This window comes from Aspergillus ibericus, assembly GCF_003184845.1.
Source record: "Aspergillus ibericus CBS 121593 unplaced genomic scaffold BO80scaffold_2, whole genome shotgun sequence".
NCBI classification, from domain to species: Eukaryota; Fungi; Ascomycota; class Eurotiomycetes; order Eurotiales; family Aspergillaceae; genus Aspergillus; species Aspergillus ibericus.
In genome coordinates, this window is record NW_020292100.1 from 114,790 (window position 1) to 136,816 (window position 22,027).

At 52.7% G+C, this 22,027-nt stretch overlaps 8 protein-coding genes across 8 annotated transcripts; 3 read left to right on the top strand and 5 right to left on the bottom strand.

Annotated features, from left to right (window-relative positions):
• Positions 1–270: 270 nt before the first annotated feature.
• BO80DRAFT_474517 (uncharacterized protein) lies at positions 271–1,133 on the top strand (the record flags this gene model as incomplete). The annotated part of the gene is made up of 4 exons (XM_025723190.1): positions 271–377; positions 455–500; positions 617–849; positions 972–1,133. Coding segments are annotated over 3 exons (195 nt in total), but the record flags the coding sequence as incomplete, so codon positions are not given.
• Positions 1,134–1,377: 244 nt separating this feature from the next.
• Positions 1,378–3,149, top strand: BO80DRAFT_420785 (DNA-directed RNA polymerase I subunit RPA49). Its single transcript, XM_025718449.1, has 3 exons — positions 1,378–1,598; positions 1,682–2,013; positions 2,077–3,149. Exons 1-3 carry the CDS (start codon positions 1,451–1,453, stop codon positions 3,088–3,090), a joined length of 1,494 nt encoding a protein of 497 aa, XP_025579909.1. The 5' UTR covers positions 1,378–1,450; the 3' UTR covers positions 3,091–3,149.
• A 425-nt stretch (positions 3,150–3,574) lies between these two features.
• On the bottom strand, positions 3,575–4,230 carry BO80DRAFT_420786 (uncharacterized protein). Its single transcript, XM_025718450.1, has one exon. The coding sequence runs from the start codon at positions 4,183–4,185 to the stop codon at positions 3,793–3,795; it is 393 nt and encodes a 130-aa protein (XP_025579910.1). The 5' UTR covers positions 4,186–4,230; the 3' UTR covers positions 3,575–3,792.
• A 1,814-nt stretch (positions 4,231–6,044) lies between these two features.
• BO80DRAFT_420787 (phosphotransferase family protein) lies at positions 6,045–8,691 on the bottom strand. The gene is made up of 4 exons (XM_025718451.1): positions 8,210–8,691; positions 7,847–8,149; positions 7,407–7,787; positions 6,045–7,355 (listed from the first exon to the last, which is right to left on the bottom strand). Coding segments are annotated over exons 1-4 (1,587 nt in total). The 5' UTR covers positions 8,211–8,691; the 3' UTR covers positions 6,045–6,453.
• BO80DRAFT_451202 (uncharacterized protein) lies at positions 6,071–6,436 on the top strand (the record flags this gene model as incomplete). The annotated part of the gene is made up of 1 exon (XM_025721870.1): positions 6,071–6,436. One exon carries the CDS (start codon positions 6,071–6,073, stop codon positions 6,434–6,436), a length of 366 nt encoding a protein of 121 aa, XP_025579912.1.
• Positions 8,692–11,298: 2,607 nt separating the features above from the next.
• hemA (5-aminolevulinic acid synthase HemA) lies at positions 11,299–13,477 on the bottom strand. Its single transcript, XM_025718452.1, has 2 exons — positions 13,231–13,477; positions 11,299–13,163 (listed from the first exon to the last, which is right to left on the bottom strand). Exons 1-2 carry the CDS (start codon positions 13,454–13,456, stop codon positions 11,569–11,571), a joined length of 1,821 nt encoding a protein of 606 aa, XP_025579913.1. The 5' UTR covers positions 13,457–13,477; the 3' UTR covers positions 11,299–11,568.
• Positions 13,478–14,724: 1,247 nt separating this feature from the next.
• ino80 (chromatin-remodeling ATPase INO80) lies at positions 14,725–20,013 on the bottom strand (the record flags this gene model as incomplete). The annotated part of the gene is made up of 4 exons (XM_025720712.1): positions 14,725–14,933; positions 14,998–18,817; positions 18,875–19,414; positions 19,480–20,013. 4 exons carry the CDS (start codon positions 20,011–20,013, stop codon positions 14,725–14,727), a joined length of 5,103 nt encoding a protein of 1,700 aa, XP_025579914.1.
• A 94-nt stretch (positions 20,014–20,107) lies between these two features.
• BO80DRAFT_73862 (uncharacterized protein) lies at positions 20,108–21,126 on the bottom strand. The gene is made up of 2 exons (XM_025724758.1): positions 20,702–21,126; positions 20,108–20,641 (listed from the first exon to the last, which is right to left on the bottom strand). The coding sequence occupies exons 1-2, from the start codon at positions 20,947–20,949 to the stop codon at positions 20,203–20,205; spliced, it is 687 nt and encodes a 228-aa protein (XP_025579915.1). The 5' UTR covers positions 20,950–21,126; the 3' UTR covers positions 20,108–20,202.
• Positions 21,127–22,027: the final 901 nt, after the last annotated feature.

Genomic DNA, 22,027 nt, shown 5'->3' on the forward strand with positions numbered 1-22,027 from the left:
TCCAGCAGTAGATAGGGCTAGCTAGGGCTTGGGTCGATGCAGATACACCAACAAGTGAAACAGGAATATTTAAACTATATGCCATATCGTTGAATCATAGCCATGAGTCTTTTTTTCTACTCGTAATGGGTTCCCACCGCATGCCACGGTACTGGAGGTACACGCACCGGGAGGGTTGATGTCACGGGCAGGCCCAAAGCGGTAATCGCCAGGCTCGGTAAAGCAGTGGGTGACGGGCAACGGGCCAATCAGAGCTGGCGCAACACTAGCGAGCCCTTAGCGGCATTGGATGCTGAGTCAGCCACGGCGCACACAAGAAGCTCAACCGCGGCCGCTCTCCATCCTTCTTGCAACCATCTCTTCATCCTCGCAGAAGTGTGAGTCCTCCCCCCCCGGCCTGCCTGGTTGCAGTGCTTCGTCTTTATGGCTCCAGTGACTGACTGACTGGCTTCAGTTTCGAATTCTCTACGAAGATGAGAGCCAAGTGGAGAAAGAAGCGCGTCCGTCGCCTCAAGCGTAAGCGCAGAAAGATGCGTGCCAGATCGTGAGTGCACCCAGTCATTGCACGCGAAGTGGTAAACAGCCACACGAACAGCCAACTAACCAATCAATGCAGAAAATAAATGACTCGCCCACTCCATCTCAGCTCTTCATGTGAAGACTCGGGTTGAACGCTAAACATGACAATTGCGACGACGTCACGATGATGATTCCGGTTATGGTCGTTACGTGGTTCGGTATCTCGATCGAGGCCTGTCTGGTCTGCAACACTTCCTCGGTGCAGTCGATCTCGGAGCCCGCCGTTCAGCAGGATTAAAGCAATTTCATCCACCCAATCCCACGCGGCTCGTTTACGATTTCGATTTTCTCTCTTGATTTTCCTTTGAACCAGACAGTGGGGTTACGCTCGACGTATCTTTTTCTCGGAGGTGCGAATGTGTTTTGTGGGGTTGGAAGACATGGTGGAAGAGTTCAAAGGTCTCCTGTATTCCTGTACTATCTTGCTCTTTTCCATCGGTCTCTGGGTTTTGCATGGTGACTGGTCAATTACTCGTGTCCTGGGCTTGGTTCGGTTCATCCGACTGGGTTCAGGCCATGGAGAGGTTCATGAGAATTTATTTCAAATACCAAAAGTTACGACGCATTGATATTCCTTGTAAATCTTCAATCTGACTGTAGAATAATGGAGATCGTCTGGATAGATGCATGATCATCCGATAGCCCTGATGGGATAATAAGATAGTCAAGCTGGTAGATCATCCCAGGGCGCCGTTGTGTGGCGCGTGATGCATGCCCGCCTGGGCTCTTCTCCGCCTTCCGCTCGTAGGCCGCCTGACCGCCTTCAACTTTTTTTCGTGGAATTTTCCCTCCACCTGCCCGATAACCTCACGGCCAGCCCATTCTCCCTCCGCATTGTCGCATTCCCCTGCAATTCTCTGCGCTGGACACAATGCCGTCCGATAAGGTCGACAAGAAGCGCAAGCGCGCCTCCGATCGCCACGAGAGGCCCAGCAAGAAGCCTGCCCTCGAGCTGCAAGATCTGCCTCCGCTGGCCTCCAGCGTCCTGGAAGATGATAGCGAACTAGCTCCGGTGATCAGTATGTTTCACTATACCTTGCACTATCTTCCTGTCCATTACTTTGGTACCTGGGGAATTAAGTGATCTGACCATATAATGAAGTTACCACTCCCGGTCTCAGCGCTCCCCGAAACCTCCGCCTCAATCCATACCTCAAGACCCGCAGCAAAACCTCCTCCACGTCCTCACGAAACAAGGGAATCGTCTCGTCCGAATTGTTGCTCCAGTCCTCCGAGCACCCCAAGCTGGACTTTGTGGGCCGCGAGGCCGAGGAAGACGCCGACTCCCAGTTGAAGCACTATGTCGCGGTCGTGGACCCGGAGAAGAAGACCTGGCAGTTCATCGAAGTGCGGAAGATGACCCTGCGTGGCTCCGTTCGCAAGATGAGGGCGATCGAAGAGGAGGAAGAGGAGGAGAGTGAAGAGGAGGAGATGGTTCGTTGCCTTCTTCCCCGCTCTCCCGCCTGACAGCTCTTAACTAACCCATCAACGCAACAGAAAACCATGCGCGCCCAAAGAACCGAACTCACCAACACCTTCGGTACCAAACAATCTCGCAAGGCCGCTCAATCGCTCGCCGAAAACGCCCAGCTCTCCAACGTGCCCGAGGGCGCCGCCTCCGCTGCCGAAAACGCCATTCTATCTGCCATGCCCGTCGATGCGGCCACCGATATTGCCTCCAAGACCGCCGCCGTGCAGGCCCAAGTCCAAGCCGCGAAGCCCCTGCCCCAGCCCAACTTGGATGCTGCGCACCCCTCGGACGTCTACCCGATTGACGTCCTCGTCCCCAACGGCCTGGCCACGCTGCGCCAACTCCCCAACATCAAAGAATGGCAAGATACCGTCAACTCCGGCGCCGCCGTCAACACCACATCGCGGTACGTCTCCCGCCGCGTCGAAGCCGTCGCCCTCTCCGGCAACACCACCCACATCCAGATCCTTCGCTTCATCCTCCTCCTCCTGGAACTGGCGCGCTGTCTCCGTCCCAGTCGCGACAAGTCCTCCGGCCCCGGCAGCAAGCGTCTCCCACCCCGCGAAGACCTCCGCCGCATCCTCTCCGGCGGAACGACCAACGAAAACGCCGCCAGCGGCGACCAACTCGCCGATCCGGTCATCGACGCCGTCCGCCGCAAATTCGCCCCTCAGGGTGCCTCCCTCTCCAAGAACGACATCACCTTCCTTCACACCACCATCTGCGCCCTCTCGCTGCACATCCCGCCCCAACCGGCTAAGGACGGCGGAAACAGCTCCGCCGGCGGAAACTCCCCCAACGAGCTGGCCACCGACCCGTCCGATCTCCGTGACGATCTGCGCCTGGATAACGTCGCTATCACGCAGTATTTCCGGGAGCTGGGATGTCGGGTCGATAAGCCTCGCGAGTCGGAATTCGCTAAATGGGGTATTAAGGGCGGCAAGGCTGAGGCCGCGGCTAGACGTGTCGCGCGGTTGAAGATCCCCGTCGAGTTCCCCAAGGTCAGTCGTGGCGGTGGTGGTGGTGGTGGACGGAGATAGATAGATCGATAGGAATTGAGAGAGAGAGGGGTGACTGTGATTGTGATTGTACGTTAGCATATTTGTTCTCTGTATGTATGTATGTATGTAGGTCTGGGAAAAGAAGTCTGTTTTTTTTTATCTCTATCTAATTTTTTTTTACCCTTTCCGTCTATTTTCCTTCCTCTTTGATTCATTTTGCTATGTTTGTCCAAGGAGGTATGTATCTGACGTATGTATGTATGTACATAGTAACACTTTCTTGCATGGGTAGGTAGTGGACTGTTCTTTTTTTTTTTTTCATTTTGGGAAGGAGGAGGGGAGGCGGGGTGTGTTGTTTCTATGACATTTTATACGTTACATACGTACATATATACACGTTGGTAGATGGATAGATGAAAATATGTGTATGTCCACGCACGTGAGACCTGCTGGTAACCTCGGCTATATACTGTATTCCTTTGTCCCAACTATCTTTTGGTTAGCCTCAACTATCACCGGCGATGTCCAAGAACGCGTACATTTCCATGACCCTTTTGAATCTGGCTCCAGGTCCCTCAGCAGCCGGCTGAGCAGCTGCACCCTCTATATCCTCCGGACAAGCACCGATGGTGCTGGTGGTTGCGACTTCAACTCAAGCAAGGTCATGAACAACTCTTTCAGTTGGCCCATTGTCACCGGCTCAGAGGCACTGCCTGGAATGATATTGGTTTGGGCACCGTCTCAGAAACGATGGTCCGCGGCTGCGCTGGTCCAGTTGGCGTACGCCCTTCGGTCATTGGGAGAAGGGACCATCAAGCCAATAGGCTCTTTCGCGTCATTCATTGCCACACTCCCCAGGTGAGGAGTCCGTGGAGCATTGGGCGGCATAACGTTGGAAGAACGAATAGTAGAGCCCGGAGCGGCCTCCGAACATCGTGCCTGCCGGTTCATATCAAAGGGTGGAGGAACAGGCATCTTGTCAATTAACGCCTGTCTAACAGCATCAAGTACTGGCTTCCGATCGTCTTCGTCTACATTCCACAAGGATGCAACCCGAGGAGGGCTCTCAGGAGGCGTCGCAACCTGAAGAAAGGGCGAAGAGGGTGCGGTCATCACTTTTCGAGCAGGAGCCATGGCGGACGATTGATAAGTAATAAGGCCTATGCAGTTCAATTCAACCTAAACTAAAGAACTTGAGCTGTTGATGGTATGAAATCGAAGGAGGCCTGAGGGAAAATGCATTCTTATATGTTTTGCTGGGTCTTGACCTTTATGAATAGTAACTTTCTTTTGCCTAGCCCGTCACGTATCTTTAACCCCTTCCCCTCTGTTGCTTCCTGGAAAAAATATGGCACAAAATCCATTATCCTTGTAGCGCCATTATGCGTGTTTTCCTTTGGATACAACGTTAGTGAACTTCCTTCTCCTGATTGAGGTACATTCGTGATAAGTGGCGTCGACATGCATCTCTATACACGCACATCTAATATCGCTAGTAGCTTAGAGCAATTGGCCATCCAATCATCCCGCCTAATCTCCTTGCGAAAATGCTAACTGGACTCGAAGGGTTGCCAATAGAAACAGGACAATCTACCTGTCGTTCTTTTAGGAACCGATAGCTTGTGGTCTTTATAAAAGTGATAGTTAGATGTCTAAGTTAGTAATCTATCACTTTGGTGAACTACTTATGTAATAAATCGCAACGTCAGATGGCTAGTTACTAGTTGTAACCACCAAAGTATATGAAAGCACTGTCTCCACCTCCCGTGCCAAGCCGGATGTCTCGCCGGATGTTTCAACCCATTGAATCACTCAAGTTAATCCGACCAAGGTGGGGTCCGCTTGACTTCGTGCGCGAGGACATAGACCGGCACCCTCTCCCAGTCACACCATCAGAACTGCTATTCCAACCTGTCATCCACACATCTGGGCTATCACTAGGGAATGTTGCTCCCAATCTATTTACGTTTCCACGGTGCAGTGGCGGGAAGACGAATGACGCTGATTTGCTATCGCCCACTGAAACGGAAGCGCCGGCTATGGTCACTGCGGTTGGCCTTGGCATCCTAAAATCATGCGGGCCCCCCAATCACAAAGGCTTGAGAGAGTGATTAGATGTTGATATCTGAGGCTAATGCTGCAACCCCTCCCCGAGGCAACAAGCTGACCGCATAGTATTTTTGCTTAGATTCATGTCTGCCTCGTCACAGGAAGTATCTCCGGCGGGCTCTGTCCCGATCACAGGTGAAAGGCTGAATCTTGAACACCTGCATACTCTCCTATTGGTGGTCCTACATTAGCAATATGCGGTATGACCCATTCCCAACGAAAAAGGACCGATTTCTTGTTGGTCCAGGCCATCTCGCACGCAGCATCCCAGCCTAAATGTACTTGCCAAATCCCACAGGTTCTCCGCAATGGCGCCCATGCGTTGGCATCAGCTGAATGCTCCGCGCCGATAAGCATCCATGTATTTTCCCCCAGGCAGTAAGTAGTACGGTGTGACAGCAAATGATGGGAAGTTAATTTTTGTTTTGGCACTAAATGGAATATCCGTTCCGTAGCCTTGTGCGCCCAACAACCATGCCTTTCGGAAAGCCAATGTGCTGTGTTTTTTCACTGGTGGCTGTATACCTTGTTCTAGCCAGCCATCAGCTCATTGCTCAGGTGCTCATCTTGCACCACTAGTGCAGCGTATAGTGTCAGCATCGCTGTCAATTCGCCAAAGGACTTACTGGCTGTAGAACTAGTTTAATGGTTGGGCGGAGCTGTTAGTAGGATGAGTATCCCTGCCTTAAATAGATCTAATCCACTCCTATTTGAATAGCTAGTTGACTATCCCTTTTATCTACTCACAATAATATACTCCCCTGAAATCGATAGCAATCGGGAAGCCAGAAAGAGTAACTCGGACCTCAGTGTGAGTGCCCCTCCGTGGTTGCTAAGTATGTCATATTTCTCTGATACGATGCTTACATTATTACAACATCCAGCTTTGAAAAAGCCAGATATCCTCAGAATGTCCAGCGCTCTTAAGAAATTTGGCGAAAAAGTTGCCAACGACTCAAAGCAGATCACCAAGCTATTCAAAGAGTCTGCAGCTGGCAGTCGGGTCCTACCATCCAGAACCAGCAAAAATGATGCAGAGTACCAGTGTCGAATTGACATGGGAGAGGAGGTTAAGGATAAGCCAGGCTACTACAACGTGTATCTTCAGGTAAACAGTCAGGCAAAAAGTGAGGGACTCAAGGATTGGCTGCGAAAAAATCCACATGGAAAGCTCGCAATGGCACAAGTGAATAGGGATGCCCCCGAGAAAGAGCAATCTGAGGAGGGCAAGCGCGTAATTTCGGAATTGGTTGAACAAGCAAAGAAGAACCTCTGAGCTCGTGGCTAAGGGACTCATGAACTTTTAGGCGGAAACGGCCACTTCTTCGACGCTGCATCCAGTGACAGTTCCTCGCTCATAGTTTTGATGTATGTCTCAAAGAGACTTTTATTCATGTCGTTTGTTTTCTCCCAGCGTTCCATCGGTACCCAACCAGAATCATCAGTGCAGAGCTGGGTCTTCACAACATCCCACAAATAAAGCATGTCTTGATACAACACCACCTTCTCATTGTGCATTTTCAACTCCTCTTCAGAAAACTGGAATGGACAACTGCCTGGAAGGTCAAGAAAATCCCAGTCCTGCGAAACGCGTAACAAAGAGTTACGTAGCGGGACCATACTGCCATTCGAGAAAAGCTGGCAACAAGTGAAAGGTTCCCATAGCCTCCGGTCAAGTTTCATTGCATCATAGACGCGTTTATTGTATGCCAGGTTAGACATTTCGTAGTATTTAGACTGGGACGCTGATGCCCGCTCCCTCCTAGCTTGATCCTTCTGTTCAGGATCCAATTCGTCGAAGTTACTCGGCAAGTTGGGGATATCAGTCCCAGGGTTGTAATCCTTTGGCGGCCTGAGAAATTCCGGAAATCGAGCTTGTAGGAATAGAGGAGCAATTTGAGTTGACTGCCAATCAATTATGCCCTCGATAATAGTTGGGTCGTCCATAGAAACAAAAATATTTCCCAAGTGTAAATCAGTATGCCATAGAACGGGGTCTGCTACTTCTCTCACAAGAGGATGGTGTGAAATGGTAGGAATTATCGCCTTCACTTTCTGTAAAAGGTTGAAATATTCATCAAGGGATTGGCTCTCATCAAATTGATTGAGATGGTGCTGCACTTCGCTTGTTGAGTCTGTCATGATATCTAATTCTCGTTCAGGAATAGATAGTGCAAATTCCAAAAAAGAAGCCCCTTCAATTTGTCAGATATCAAAAATTAAGTAGAGAATAACAAATCACTTACAGGGGCCGACATTAGGCATAGATTTGCACATGCCGGTAACATCTTTACTCCACATAGATCGATTGCAGGACGGCCCAACGCAGAACAACCCGGTAGGATCCAGTTGTGGGGGAAGTGGATAATGGCAATATCCATCAGGCACGGACTGTCGCAAGTAGAGACTTCCATAGGCAGGGAACTTCAACTCCTCAAGTTCCTTCTCCACTTCAATAATTCGATCAATTATTTTGTAGCGCTGTAGCATGTTCATTGCTTCCCACCTCTCACTGAGTGCAATCCCTGGAACCTTCTCCATGATGATATATTCTGCGCCTACCGGGTTCCCTGGATCGGAACTCCATGCGAACACCTCGGGAACCCGAACCGATGTACACGACCGCACTAAAAACAAGAGGAAATAAGCAACCAAAGCAGCCTGAATCAAGTGCAAGAAAACCTACAATATCTCAGAGTGGCCACCTCGGATGCCGTCGTCAGCGAGGGTGTACCCGCATTTGGACATGGGATCTTTGCGATAACCTCATTGCCGTCATCCATTGTGAGGAGAAATGCTTTGTTAAAGTTCCCTTCCAACTTAACAATGCACACGCATTTCGTCGCCTTGCTGAATAATGAGACAGCCTGACGACAAAGGCTCTCCATATCGAACTTCACAAAACGTTGCTCTAGTTGGTGTTCTTCATTGATCAGCCATCGGCCTGAAGTATATCTAAAAAGCTCGCCTTGGTCCATTATCTTCGCCACTGGCATTCGTTAGTGCTCATGAATCGCAGTAACTTGTGATAGAAGGCGAGAAAACGAACTGATATCTTCTATGCCGGGTTTCTTCACCGGTCTAGTCAGGTGTAAACACCGTCTAAAGTTTGGAAAAATATCTCGCAAACGACCAGAAAACCTGACATGACCCGAGTGCTGTGGTAAAAAACGACGAATAAATGATTGTTTCCACATCGTCTTTATCATCTTCCCAATGCAAACTTCAACGGCACACACTGCCTTATTTGCTGAGCAACTAAGGCTGGCATGTGCTCTAGAAACCCCAGGCTAAGAACACGAAAACTGGACAACTTGGGCTTTCTCCGGATAAATATAGGCGACCATGGGACAAGTAGTCGCCTCCTCAAGTAATCGGGCTACGCTGATATATAGCCCGATTGTTTGGGGCGGTCAGTTAGGCGGTCAGTTATTAGTTTTGTTGGTAAATCAGGCTCCTTTACCTAATATGGCGGAATAATCGAAGCTAAGACATAGCGGGGTTGGGCTAAACCACTAAAAAGACCAGAATATCGAACGTAATGTGAACCTGTAATAGTAAGGCGTTTTGACAAGCGCGGTTTAGAGAAAAAAAATGCTGCTACTCATGCTCCGCAGAGTTCGAATCCCATCTTAGCCGGATTGTGGAGCCATGACCTCGCTCAAAAGTAACCGTCTCTTAAGTCAGCAGCCCCACCCCACCCGCCCTTTCGGCGTGTTGGTCTGCTTCATCTCAGGGGTAAATTTCAACCTATTGAGAGCTCCTATATACTACCACCCTGCCTGGTTCTTAGTCTGATATTGAGATACGTATTGTACAGGCCTGTGAAATCTCTCAAGGCCAAAAAAACCTAATATCTCTGCGTTAGCGCGTCAATTTAACGTTCCTTACCTATGACTCTGAGCGCGTATTCATGGCCGAGCTACACACGTTCTATTTCAACCAAAGCCCCTGATGATATACAAGAAAAGGGAAGACTACCCTCTCAGAATACCTTGAAGCCTTTCATCGCTTTATCACGAAACCACTGACTATCCATTCGATCCGCCCAATAGCCTCTTTTCGATGAAGTATATCGGTTCTTCCACCCTTTTTCCGCCTCTTATTGTTATTGAAGACTGGGACAACAAGCTGTACAAGTCAGACAAAGAAAGCTAATGTTACTCTTGATGGCCCATAGGAGATCGATTTGTTGCGAGGCTCAAGGGAAAAAAGGTTGTGGCTTAGAACAAAAAGAGGGGCCGGGGCGAAGGGTGGGAGATTGAAGCAACGGTCGCGACCGAGTGAATTCAGGATATGAGAGTAGAAAGTGGAAAGGAAGAAGTTGGATACAGAGGGGGAAGAATAGTGAGGAGACAGGTTATCGTCGGACGTTCGGCCGGGTAACCATGACAGTACGCAGACTTCATCAGTCCTCTTTTGGCAGCAAGCTGAGTAAAGAAAGACGTATAACCACAAAGTCAGAAGGTTTCAAAACAGGCCCTACGATATTTATATTCTTTCCCCCATCGTTCCTACCTACACTTACTGATGCGGATATGCATGATCTATAATCAATTCTGACACTGATTAAGGGTGGTGCCTAATGTGTTAGATAAATTAGCCAATGATACGAACTAAATCTTGTCTCAGGCATTATACGCAGCTTCACTGCGTATCTTCGAATATTGAACTTGAAGAGATGCCTGGGTCCGATGTTTAAAGTGTTTCGCAACTTCCCTCCAGGGCAGACCACGCTGATTTCTCAGCTCGGACAATAGCTGATTCTCTGCAGGTGAATAGGAGCTTCGCTTATGGCGCCTCCTGTGGATCGTTTGTCGCGAAGACTGATTCTGGGGGCGACAACCATCAGAGAATGACGATTTTTCACGAGATGCCCCTGGTGTTGAAGACGGGGGTAGATGGTGAACAAGATCTGGAAGAAACGTAATGAAGTAAGTACGTCGATTGCCGAGGGGTTGAATACGCAGAACTCCCCGACCGAAGACCTCCCGTGCCTCGTCCAGAGTGCCAAAGTCACTACCTGGTGGGTTCTGAATTGAGTTCATGACGCCCTCAATAGCGAGATTGGTTGAGGTTGAATCTGTTTCCGCTGCGTTTCTCGACCCGGCGGCATGTTTGCGTCTTTTCTGCGGCTGTTCTTCCTCAGAACAGTATCGGTCATCATTGAAGTCCAGCGTTGCTGTACTATTGGTATCATTGTTATTGTCGCCCCCGTCCTGTTTATTACGGCGTCGAAGTTGAATTAGACGATTGTTTGCGGCACTGGCCATCTACCTTCGGTAAGCTTTAGAAAGGTTGTATAGACCTTGGAGAACCGCATTTCGCAGGGCTGCGATCGGTGACGGCGGCGAAAATAACCCACGGAATCGCCGTTGAGGCATTTCTGCCATTGGATTTGTTTCTCCCAGGCGTGGTTTCGTCGTCATCTGAGCGATCCGACCGCAGGCAACGGCACACAAGATCTACATGATTGGGGCGAAAATGCAACCCAAGACGGGGGGTCGCGGAAAGGGGTAGGAAAGTAGGATTAGTCGTAAGCCACAATCAGCCTTGGAGCCTGTCGGGGGTTTGTGTCAGTCACTTTCTTGAAGAGGGGAGTACGAAGGGCAGAAGAGATACCATAGAAGATAGAAGACCGTTCGAAAAAGCGGGTTTTCAAGTCGACGCATGGTCTAGTAGAGGTTGGCAAACAGAGAGCAGAAAATATAAATAAATTCACTGCATAATAAAACAGAGGAAGACAGAATCAGCTCCAAGGCTGGTCAGATCAAGCCGGATGGACGTAGAGGAAACTGGAAGTGGAGACGGGGTGAGGGCGCAGCTGCAATTTCCGATGGATGGGCGGGGAAAAGAAAAAAGAGGGGGGCTAAGTGAGGAACTAATGGACGGATGAGACGACCAGCCCCCGACTGGGTGAGTGCAGAATATAGGAGGTAGAATTGGGGTGGAAGAAGAAGTTGGGAGGGGAAGAGCTTAGAACAGCGAGGGGAGGATTCTTATATACTTGGGAGGAGGAGGCGGGCGGTGATTACAGGACGGCGTATCGGGAAGCCATACCGGAAGCGGTAAAGCTAACCGGAAGAGGGAATTCACAGGTCCTCGCTTTACAACTACGATAGAAGAGTTGGGAGCAAGTTGAGAGGAAGAAGATAAGAGGAGGGGAAGAGACATGAACCCAGTGATCATCGGTAACGACAGGCCGGTTCACTTAGTGTCTTTTGTCCGCCTCCCATGTTCAAATTATGATTCGGCAAATGTCCAATTAGCTGGTCATATGGCCATGCTGGGGTGGTTTCCCTCAGCGGATAGAAGAATTAACAACGATTTCACGTGGTGTGCCATCAAGGCGATGGTCACACCCTACCCTACCCTACCATTTCAAGAAGACGAATGTTGGATAGGGATTTAAGCAACCACTCCCACAGGGATCGAGGCGGCCGCGGCAGCAGGACGGATGGGAGTGGCAGTCTGCATGCGCGAAGCAGCCTGGGTGAGAGCCTCGGCAGCGGCACCCTGGAACTCCCGCTCCACGGCAGCCTCGACGGTCTCGTTGGCCTGCAGGCCCAGCTGCGCATCCTCCCAAATGGGCTGATTCGCGGCCTCGGCACCTTCCACGCCAACACCGACAAAGCCACCCTGAGCCTTCCAGTCGCTGGCGCGCTTGATGCCCAGGTCGTTCCAGACGGTCTGCAGAGCCTGCACCAGATGGTCGCGGTGTTCCTTGACGTGACCGGGGGTGGGCGTGATGCGGAGACGCTCTTCGCCGCGGGGAACAGTCGGATAGTTGATGGCCTGCACGTAGATACCGTGTTCCTCGAGCAGCTTGTCAGACGCCTGCTTGGCCACCTCCGCATCACCGACGAGAAGAGGAATGATGTGAGACGGGTTCGGGATCACGGGGATGTCCAGCTCCTTGAGTGATTCCTTGACCGCACGGGTATGCAACTGCTGCAGGACGCGGTCACGCTTGTACTGGGCCTGGTACTGGATAGCGGTGTCCGCTCCGGCCATGGTTGCGGGAGGCAGCGAGGTCGTGAAGATGAAGCCGGGGGCGAGAGAGCGGATAGTATCAACCATGGCCGCCGATCCCGCGATGTAACCACCGACGCAGCCGTACGCCTTGCCGAGGGTGCCGGTAATGATGTCGACCCGGTCCATCACGGTGCCCTTGGTGTCACGAGGGTTGGCCGTATCCTGAGACGCATAGATATCGTAGTCGAGATGCTCCGCCACTCCTGCGCCGTGAGGTCCGTACATGCCCACAGCGTGGACTTCATCGAGGAAGGTGATAGCCCCGTACTTGTCGGCCAGATCACAGATCTTCTCGATGGGGGCAATGGATCCGCACATACTGTAGACGGATTCGAAAGCGATGATCTTGGGAACATTCAGGGGCAAAGACGCCAATTTGGTTTCGAGGTCGACCAGGTCGTTGTGCTTGAACACCATCTTCTTAGTTCCCGAGTGGCGGATACCCTGGATCATGGAAGCGTGGTTGAGGCTGTCGGATAGGATAACACAGTCAGGCATCTTGCTGCCCAGAGTCGCCAGCGTCGCATCATTGGCCACGAAGCACGAGCTGAAGACCAGCGCCGCCTCCTTGTTGTGTAGTTTAGCCAAGGTCTGTTCGAGAGCCACAGCGTGCTGATTGTGACCGGAAATGTTGCGAGTACCTCCGGCACCGGCTCCGTAGGTGTCCAGGGTCTGGTGCATAGACTTCAAGACCTCGGGGTTACGGCCCATGCCGAGGTAGTCGTTAGAGCACCACACGGTCACCTTCTCTTCGGGGGAGGCCGTGTGGGCGCGGGGGAATTCCTTGGCCAAGCGATTGATGTTGTTGAAGTAGCGGTACGACTTGTCCTTGTGCTTCTTGTCCAATTCAGCCTGGTAGAATGCCTTGTAGTTGAACGGCGCGGTGGCGGGCGCATGGGGACGAGGGCCAGGCGCAGTGGCAGCAGGAGGCTCGAAGCGCTGCTTAACACCGGAGAGCCCGGGATGAACTGTGGCAATACCGTCAGCATATGGGGTGTCGTGGTAATCCGATCGAAGCGAATCCCAAGCACCTACCTCGCTGAGACTCCTTGTAGACGTTGGGGGTCACATCGGCGCCATTGCCAGCAGTCGAATGCAACGCCCTTTTGCCCGCAGTGGAACGAAGATGCTTGGGGCTCACACCCGCCACGCCGGCAGTATAAGAGGTAAACCGCTTGGTGTGGGCCAGGCGGGCACTCTGCACGGCCAGAGCCTTGCTCATGACGGGGCAGCGACGAGCCAGGACCTGGAGGTTCGACATGGTGCCGCCACCAGGGCTGGTGCTTGGGCGCGTAGCGGTCGACAGAGAGCGCAAGGCATTGGGCGAAGTGCGCTTGAGAAACGGGCACATAGCCCGAGACTGCTGCAGAAGCGACTCCATGAAGGGCCAAGTGACGGGTCAATGAGCCGAGACACAGTACACGATCGGAAGGAGGATGAGAGTCCCGAATGGAAGGTCAGGGAGCCAAGGATGAGGGGAGAGAGGGAAGGAAAAGGACGAGGTAGAGAAGGAGAAGAAGAAAAGGGAACCCAAAGATTTCACCGTTACAAGATTACGGCGTCCGATCGGTAATCGGTATTGCAGGGGTCGTGGGAGGGCGCTTGCCCCTCGGCGGCCTAGTCGGCTTCCTTTCCTTCCGTGGCTGACGATCCAAGGGCTGCTGATTGGCCCGTGAGCGCCGCGGCTTCGGGGAACAGCGATGTGACTAAGGCAAGCGGGCCAGTCACGGCGGAGATCAGGCCACACGGCACCAGTGCAAAGTCCGGAGTGAGTCCGGAGAAAGTTCGCAACTAAGTTCGCGGGCGGAACTCGGCTGGGAAGCCTGAAAATCCTGGCCGGTACTGGCACGGAACTGGCTCAGAACCTGGCCCCCCTTCCTGAGTGCGGAGACGATCGTCACAGAACACCGCGAATGAATCCACGGTGACTCCGTGACAGCCGATACGAGGGGCAGGGGCCAAACGTGCGGAGCAAAACCCGGGCTTCTTGGCAGATGCCGGGACACCGTGGTCTATTCTGGAAGTCTGCAATTACTCATCCCCTCGGCCCAGAACCGTCATGCAATACGGATTGTGTAATCAATCGGGTCGAGAATCGTGCGGCAAAACATGTAGTATCCCCAGATCCAATCCATCAGATGTAGAACAGTAATAAAAAGAAAAATAAAAAAAAAAGACATATAGCAACCGCCCGTCTATCTACCCGCCGGCCCTCGCCGCTGCTTTTGGGATGCCTCATCAATAATCCGTCGCATCTTCACACATTACCACAATAGTCCGCACATCACCCTTCACCCTCGGGCCAACATCTCGTGTATCAGAATGCATCTTGTTAATACATGGTACGGACACCACGGCCCGCAGCCGGGGAAAAGTAAGGAAGGAGGGTTCAATCAGAATTAGAAAGAAAAATGGTAGAGGGCCATCGATGTCTGAATTCAACAGGAAAGAAAAGAGGGAAGGGATATCCTAACGCCGCCAGTCTATCAAATCATATGGGTCAAGGACAGTTGCATGCGTCTGGTCGGATCAGCTGGCCCCCAGACCCCCATCGCCGTCAATGAGACGCAGTCGCTCTTTGGTCGTTTTGGCGCGCTTCGATGTTCCCTTGCCAGACCCACGACCCCGTCCACGCTTGGGCACCGGGGTCGATGAGGGCGTGGCCACGTTTTCCGCCGTCGACACTGGGGTTGCTGCGCCGGATGGCTTGGCACTGACATCGTCGAAGTTGCCCTCGCCTGCACAAACGTGAATTAGCATCGGGAATAGGCCAGCAGGTAAGTGCGCCACTCAAAAACATACCTTCGTGATACATATCATCCAGCGTAATGTCCCTCTTCCTCTTTTGGGCGGCCTTCTTCCCGCCCTTGCCGGCACCAAACACTTCCCCACGGTCCAAAGCCTCCTTCTCCTTCTGCTCAATGAGTTCGGCCTGCTCATCATCGGCCAGCCACATGGCAATGTCTTTCGTGCGGCTTTCCCGATTACGCGTGTTGAAATCGACTCCACCGGCGGCGCCACCTGTGATGACGACACGTTGGACCTCTTCCTTCTGCAAGGCACGCTTGCGGATACGTTCTTCGATGGTGCCCCGGGTAATGAGACGATATACCGTAACCTGCCGCGTCTGACCGAGACGATGCGCTCGGTCCATGGCTTGGGAATCGATAGTAGGGTTCCAGTCCGAATCGTAGAAAATAACAGTATCGGCCGCAGTCAAGTTGATACCCAGACCACCAGCACGCGTGGACAGGAGGAAGACAAAGATCTCGGGACGCTGCTGGAAATCAGCCACGGTATCGCGGCGATCCTCCAGCTTGGTGCTTCCATCCAAGCGGCAGTACTTGTAGTTACGGTAAGTCAGGTACTCCTCCATCAGGTCGATCATGCGTGTCATCTGGAAATACAACAGCACACGATGACCGCCCGCCTTGAGCTCTCGCAATAGCTCATCCAGCTTGGCTAATTTACCGGAATCCGTGACAAACCGACGCATGGACGGCACTTCGATGTGCGTGTAACGTCCCTTGTTCGATATCGGCTTCGGCAGCATGGGCGTAAGAGAGTATGGAGTTGGATCCACCTTCTTCTCAATGATCTGCTCGTCCACTTGTCTCGAAGGTGTGCTGAGAAGCGCGTGCCGGACCGAGACATTGAAGAGGGTATCCTTTGTCTCGAACCAGGGTACCTGGCTCGAAGACACAACAGTGATCGGGGGCGCCGATGCCGCAGGGCTGGCACAAGGCTCGATAATGTTGAGACCGTCACGTTCGAACGTAGACTGCGAGACGGTCATCAAATCCCGCATATAGCCTTCAGCGACAATCTCATTGACGGCTTGACGATCATTGCGATCGACGATGTTGAATAGTGTGTGTGGGAGGACAGGCGCTGTCGAATGTTCCTCGTTATCGTAGACGACGTTGAGCCGGGACAGCTTATTGACTTGTCCCCGGCGGCGGACCGCTCGCTCAAAGACGCCAAGATGCGACTGCTCGTATGCTTCACCGACCGACGTGTCCACAAAGCGCAGGAATGAGAACGCCCCGTCGTCCTGGATGCTCTGCTTGATGTTCTCCGGAGTAAAGATATTCATCAAGTGGTTCAGGTACTGTCCACGGAACCCAGCATACGCATTATCAGGACCGGCCACATCAATACGACCGCCCGAACCACAAAGAAGGCGGGGCATAGGGTATTCAATCAGATTGCGGGTTGAGTATCCGACATCAACGTTATGGCCTTCTCGAACAAAGGAGGCCGTCTCGGCGAAGTATGCGGTGGAGAAGGGCGATTTCGTTTCCGCGCGCTCGAACAAGTCTGGATGGTTACAGACTTTCCGGAATTGCATGACCAAATTCATCAGAGTCGTACTATCGGCCTCGTCCCCGACAGCAGCCTTCTCGATAAGATCCATGATGCTGACACGGTTCCGTAGGTTGGCATAGTAGGCCCGCTGACGATAGGTGAGGTCACAGAAGACATCCTTCTCGACCTTATCTCCGAGCTCCTGCTGCACATGCTTCTTGACACGACGCAGCATGAAAGGCTTCAGGATCATGTGAAGACGCTTCAGTTGGTCTTCGTTGAGCTTCGTGTTGCTTTGAGCATGCGACTCAATATCTTTTGAGAACCATTCGCTAAATTCGTCGTGGGAATCGAACAAGGTCGGCATGATGAAGTGAAGAAGAGCCCACAGTTCCTGCATGTTATTCTGGATGGGTGTACCGGTAAGAAGAAGGCGATTGCGGCAGCTAAACCCAAGCAAATTCTTCCAACGCGAACTCTGCGAAGACTTGATGGCCTGGGCCTCATCCAGAATCATGTACTGCCATTTGACCTTCTGGAAGTACTGGGCATCAAGGACGACGAGCTGATACGACGTTACCAGCACGTGGAATTCAGACTCCTTAGTGTAGGTGATATGTTTGCGATCCCAGAACTTGCGGAGAATCTTACGGTCCTTAGCGGAACCCCAGTAAGGCAGAACCTTGATGTCCGGCACGAACTTGGTAATTTCCTGCTGCCAGTTGTGTAGGGTGGAGGCAGGCGCAATGACCAGGAACGGGCCCCAGATGTTGTGTACCTCGGCGAGATAAGCCATGACTGAGATGGACTGGATGGTCTTTCCTAGACCCATCTCGTCGGCCAGAATACCGTTGATGCCTTGCTCGTACAAGTTGACCAGCCAATTCAACCCCTTGAGTTGGTATTCCTTGAGTTTTGCAGTAAGCATGTTAGGCTGGGAGATCTCGATGTCACCTAAACTCGTAGGGTTCTGGAAGTTCAGTTCGCCCTCGTCTAAGGCCGCCATCTGGTTCTGCTCGGAGTTGAAAGCGCGTGCGCGATCCTGCGCCTGCTGGACGGCATTCTGGGCGTTAGCCATGGCCGCCTGCCGCAAGGCCGTCTCATCTTCCGCGTCAAAGTCAAGGTCCTCAAAGTTGGTGACTTTCGTGCCCGCATCAGCAACACTGGGGGGGGGGTCGATGGTATGATCCTGGCCCTTGCCGGGTTTGACGGTCTCGTCTGTCTCGTCCACGGCCGTGTCCCCAGCGGCATCTCCCTCTGCGCCCTTGATCTTCCGACCGATGAAGTGGGAGTACAATTCGGTCTGCGAAATGAGGAAATTAAGCTTGCGTCTTTGACGGTTGGCCTCACGTTCCGCTTCGGCCTTCTTAGCAGACTCGATCTCTTGCTTCTCGGCGAGACGACGCAGATCCCGCTCCTCTCGTTCGTTGCGCTTCCAGAAGGACATCATCTCACGCATGGTGCGCTTGGCACGGGCCTGAGTATCCTTCATACTCTTGTTGGTGCGTTCCTGCCACTTCCGGGACTGCTTACTAGCCAGCTGAGCTGTCTTGCGCAAATTCTCCTGACGCGTGCTGAGGGACAAAGCCTTGATGCGATAGACCTTGGGAATATCCTTGCGCGCAATGTCGCGCCAGATTTGCTCATAGATCTGATTGTAGCCTTTGGTCTCGTACGCGGACAGGGGCGTAGGCGTAGTCTCTTTGGAGCGACTGCCTTTGACCTCCTTCTTGAGAGATTCCTTCCGGGGGTCTTCCTTGGGTGCGATAGGCAGAGGCTCATCATTTTCCATAGCTGCATAAGCAGCCTCCGCCGCATCCTTTTCGGCCTGCTTTTGCTCTTTAGACTTCTTTGGTCGTGTGACGGGGCCGCCGCGACCAGACTTCCGTCGCGATGGGGAGCTCCGACCGATGTGGAAAGAGCTGGTAGTACCGCCTTCGAGATTGGGAGCCAACGGCGTGACTTCGCTGATCTCCTCGGGAGCAGTGACTCCCTCGAGTGCTCTTTTGGTAGTCTTGATCTTTCGTTGTGCCCGTTCCGCTTCACGGAGGAACTTGGCTTTCTCCGCGGAATCCTGAGCCTCGTTTGCCTTGATCTCTGCCTCCAGCTTCTTTTGCATCTCCATGCGCACTGTGTTCTCACGCCGCCGCTTCCGCTGCATGTCTTTCTTGCGCTCCTTTTCATCTTGGATCTCTTTTGCCTGGACTTCGGCAATGACGGAGGATTCGTTCGCGTATCTGAAACGGTCCATGCCAGCAGTGGCTTGTTTGTCGAGAGACTTGGCAAGCTTGACCAGGTAGTCGTTTCGGCGACGCTAGAGATCGTGTCAGTAAATGAAAGCTTTTGCGTTGGATGGCATTGTAGGGATTACCTTGCGTCTCAAGATTTCGGCCTGTTCAGTGGTAAACGCGCGTTTCTTACCCTTGGCGATATACTCTTCCCTAAACCTCTCATACCCCGGTGCTTCCACGTCGCTCTTGTCCGCCTCGGCCATATCAGCCAAAGCTCTGCTGAGGGCTTCTGCCTCATATTCAGTCATCGTGTGTCGAGGTACAGGGCCACGACTTTGAACGGGTGTCTTTGCCGAATCAGCGACGCCGTTGGCCACATTGGGGGTCCGTGATTCAGTCGTCCTATGCTCCAGCTCCACGTTGCGACGGCGCTTCTCCGTGCCGGGTCTCTTTTCCAACCTCGGCAGAGAGGCGGTGGGAACTGGTGCCCGGTCTTTGCCTTTCGATTGAGAAGTAGAAGTTGTGGGTGGAGGACTGCGACTGGCCGTGACTGCTGAGGCCGGCGCTAAAGGCGTTGGCGTGGCTTCGGCGGAGGACTGCCTTTTGGGAGGGGCACGCTCTTCAGTCGGTCCGGAAAGGATACTGGCAAACGACATGGGATCTGCCGCCCTGGTGGGCTTCTAGAAGGAAGGAAGAAAAGCAACGTTAGTGAATGTGAGTTACAAGTAACAAAGGGATAACATACAGTGTCCTTTGGAGGGGAGCTTGCCCGAGGTTCTCGCGCCAGAGAGGATGGGTATCCCATGACACCGTGACTTCCCATCGGGAATTGGGATTCTGATTCTTTTTTGGGCGACGCTTGTGGAAGGCTGTCGGGCCGACCAGCCGGGTGGGCGTGGGACGGAGTGGAGTGGCCGTAGGGAGATGCGCCGTTGCCTGATAAGACGGAGCCAGGGTAGGGCCGAGGAAGAGCAAACTGTGGAGTTCCAGCCGAGGAATGTGCCTGGTATTGCGACGGTGGCTCTGAGGGATGAGAAGAAGGAGGCGCACCGCCGTTCAATGGCGGGAGTGTGCCCGGCAACGGGGAAGGCGCATGAGGGAAGTGAGGGCTCCTGGACATGCTGGACTGAGGGGGGAAAGCAGGAGGCGTCTGAGGAGGATGCTGCTGGTATTGTTCATTATTGGCATAATAAGGACGGCTCTTGTTCGGAGGAGAGTAAACGGGATAGCGAGACTGCTGGGTAGGAGACTGAGGATTGTAAGGCGGAGCCCCCGTCATGGTGGCCGCGTGTGCCGGTAACGCGGCGGCGAGCGTTCGAGGGTGATGCCAGCAATAGGAACCGCGAGGGTGATGGGGAGAGGGAGAGAAAACGTGTTCGGGCGAACAAGAACCGTTACGAGGAACGAGAGCTGGCCATGCGCGAAGGGGGCTGAGAGGTTTTATCTCACGAAGATCTCGATGGGGCGATCACGCGTCGGGTTGGTTGCCGCCGGTCCAGCTATCTGCGGAAGGAATTAATTCTGAGAGGCCTGGATGGGGAGAAGTGGAGAAGGAAGGCTGGAGGTTATTGGGAGGGAGAATGGAGATGAGATGGGAGGCCGTCGATGATGGCGAGGGAGGATGGAGAGAAGAGATGGACGGATGGCGTGGAAAAGGGAGGATCGCCTCACCGGATTGACTGGAATCTTGGGAGGGCTCGAAGTGCTTGTGGTGAGCGAGCCAACAAACCCTCCACGGGTTAACCGTTCCGGACAGGATGCGACAAGAAACACAGGCCCAGCCAAGCCGTGAATGGGCTACCCGATCGGGGAATGGTCCTGGGCCGGCTGAGAACACGGAAACAACCGCAATGCCAGCACCGGAGGACCACGGATGAGTGAAGGCGATGGTAGAAGGTGAAGGGATACTAGTGATGGGGGTCGGTAAGGAAAATGAATGAGTGGGAGGTGATAGCAGATGTACCTACACTAGTAGTAGGTAGGTATCTGAGGTAGATAGATCTGGTGGGTGGATGGTCGTGCTCCCCGGGGAGGGGGGTAAGTGTGGGTGTGGGTGTGGGAGTGATGATCGTTCAAATGGTAGGGATGAGTAGAGAGAAGGGTGTTGGAGAGATGATGGTGGTGGTGCTGGTGATGATGATGATGGCGATGGTTCCAGTATTTTTGATTTTTGCACAGCTTCCCCCCCTTGGGCCAACTTTCCCTCTTTGCCCATCTGTTCCTTCCTACTTGCGTCTTGTTCTTCTGCTCCCCCATCCGATCCCGCACCTGCCCGTATGCGTATTCCCGTTACTTACCACTAGCCGTCTCCCCGAGCCACCACACCTGAAGTTCCCCCAGCTGCTCGATGGCCTAGATACATACTCACTCCCAACCACCTCCGGGCCTGATTGTCCGATATTTGTGTTAATCTATAGAAAGCAGACAATCCGATCACTCAGCTGGATCCTATTCTTTTCTGTGCAGGGGGTTTTCCCGGAGATTGTAACACTCATCTCCATCATTGTCACCTGGTCTCTATCCATCTGGACCATGCCCCTGCTCCGTTCCATGACAGAACCGTGTAGTTCGGTACCGGTATTAACCATCTCCAGACATCATCGCCCTTCGATCGGGACGGTGACGGGATTTCATGGAGCCCACGGCCAATTTACTCAGAGTACTCTTTCTCAACACACTCACGACATTCTATCAGACTCCTGGCCTGGCGGGGCGGTAATTGCGGGTGCTGATATTGTACCCCTCCTGGGGGAATGGCGCTATCTGAAGCGGTTGCAGCTGCATACAGTGCCCGGAGTACCTAGACAGGGTGCTGCTACGGAGGCCTACCAGCGACTTTCGACGTCAAGGATCCATTGTCTCGGGCGTCTCGGGGGTCTGGTACAAGAATACATCATCAATTACTAACCAAAGAGTGAACCGAGCTTTGCTCCCTAAGCGGCTGGGACAAAGTACCAAAGTCTCTGGGCCTCTTAATTGGTAATCAAGTAGGTATTGATATTGACGAACTGGCCAAAGGAACATAGAGCGTGGCAATAATATTAGCCCGCGGCGACGAAGAGCAAGCCTAGTCATTCCTTGAAGCTACCGCCACAAAGTCAAATGCCACGCCTTGACATCCAATGGCAGTCTTTTTATAGTATGTGTTCTCGTGTTGGACTGCGGCTGATAGTCAGAGATCATCACAAGGATTGCCTTGACGGAGAAGAGCTGGAATGCTCCCTAAATTGGTCTTGTTAGATTACCAATGCTACAGTGAACAACCCGGCCTACTTTACGAAGATCTTCACTAT

Bases quoted from the DNA above. Each gene is read 5' to 3' on its own strand.
- hemA (XM_025718452.1), bottom strand. From the start codon at position 13,456: ATGTCGAACCTCCAGGTCCTGGCTCGTCGCTGCCCCGTCATGAGCAAG. The intron at 13,164-13,230 runs GTAGGTGCTTGG...GTATTGCCACAG, and splicing joins CTACAAGGAGTCTCAGCGAG to TTCATCCCGGGCTCTCCGGT.
- BO80DRAFT_73862 (XM_025724758.1), bottom strand. From the start codon at position 20,949: ATGGGCAAAGAGGGAAAGTTGGCCCAAGGGGGGGAAGCTGTGCAAAAA. The intron at 20,642-20,701 runs GTAGGTACATCT...CCCCATCACTAG, and splicing joins GATACCTACCTACTACTAGT to TATCCCTTCACCTTCTACCA.
- BO80DRAFT_420787 (XM_025718451.1), bottom strand. The intron at 7,788-7,846 runs GTAGGTTTTCTT...TCTTGTTTTTAG, and splicing joins GGTGGCCACTCTGAGATATT to TGCGGTCGTGTACATCGGTT. The intron at 7,356-7,406 runs GTAAGTGATTTG...GACAAATTGAAG, and splicing joins TATGCCTAATGTCGGCCCCT to GGGCTTCTTTTTTGGAATTT.
- BO80DRAFT_420785 (XM_025718449.1), top strand. From the start codon at position 1,451: ATGCCGTCCGATAAGGTCGACAAGAAGCGCAAGCGCGCCTCCGATCGC. The intron at 1,599-1,681 runs GTATGTTTCACT...CATATAATGAAG, and splicing joins CGAACTAGCTCCGGTGATCA to TTACCACTCCCGGTCTCAGC. The intron at 2,014-2,076 runs GTTCGTTGCCTT...TCAACGCAACAG, and splicing joins AGAGTGAAGAGGAGGAGATG to AAAACCATGCGCGCCCAAAG.
- BO80DRAFT_420786 (XM_025718450.1), bottom strand. From the start codon at position 4,185: ATGGCTCCTGCTCGAAAAGTGATGACCGCACCCTCTTCGCCCTTTCTT.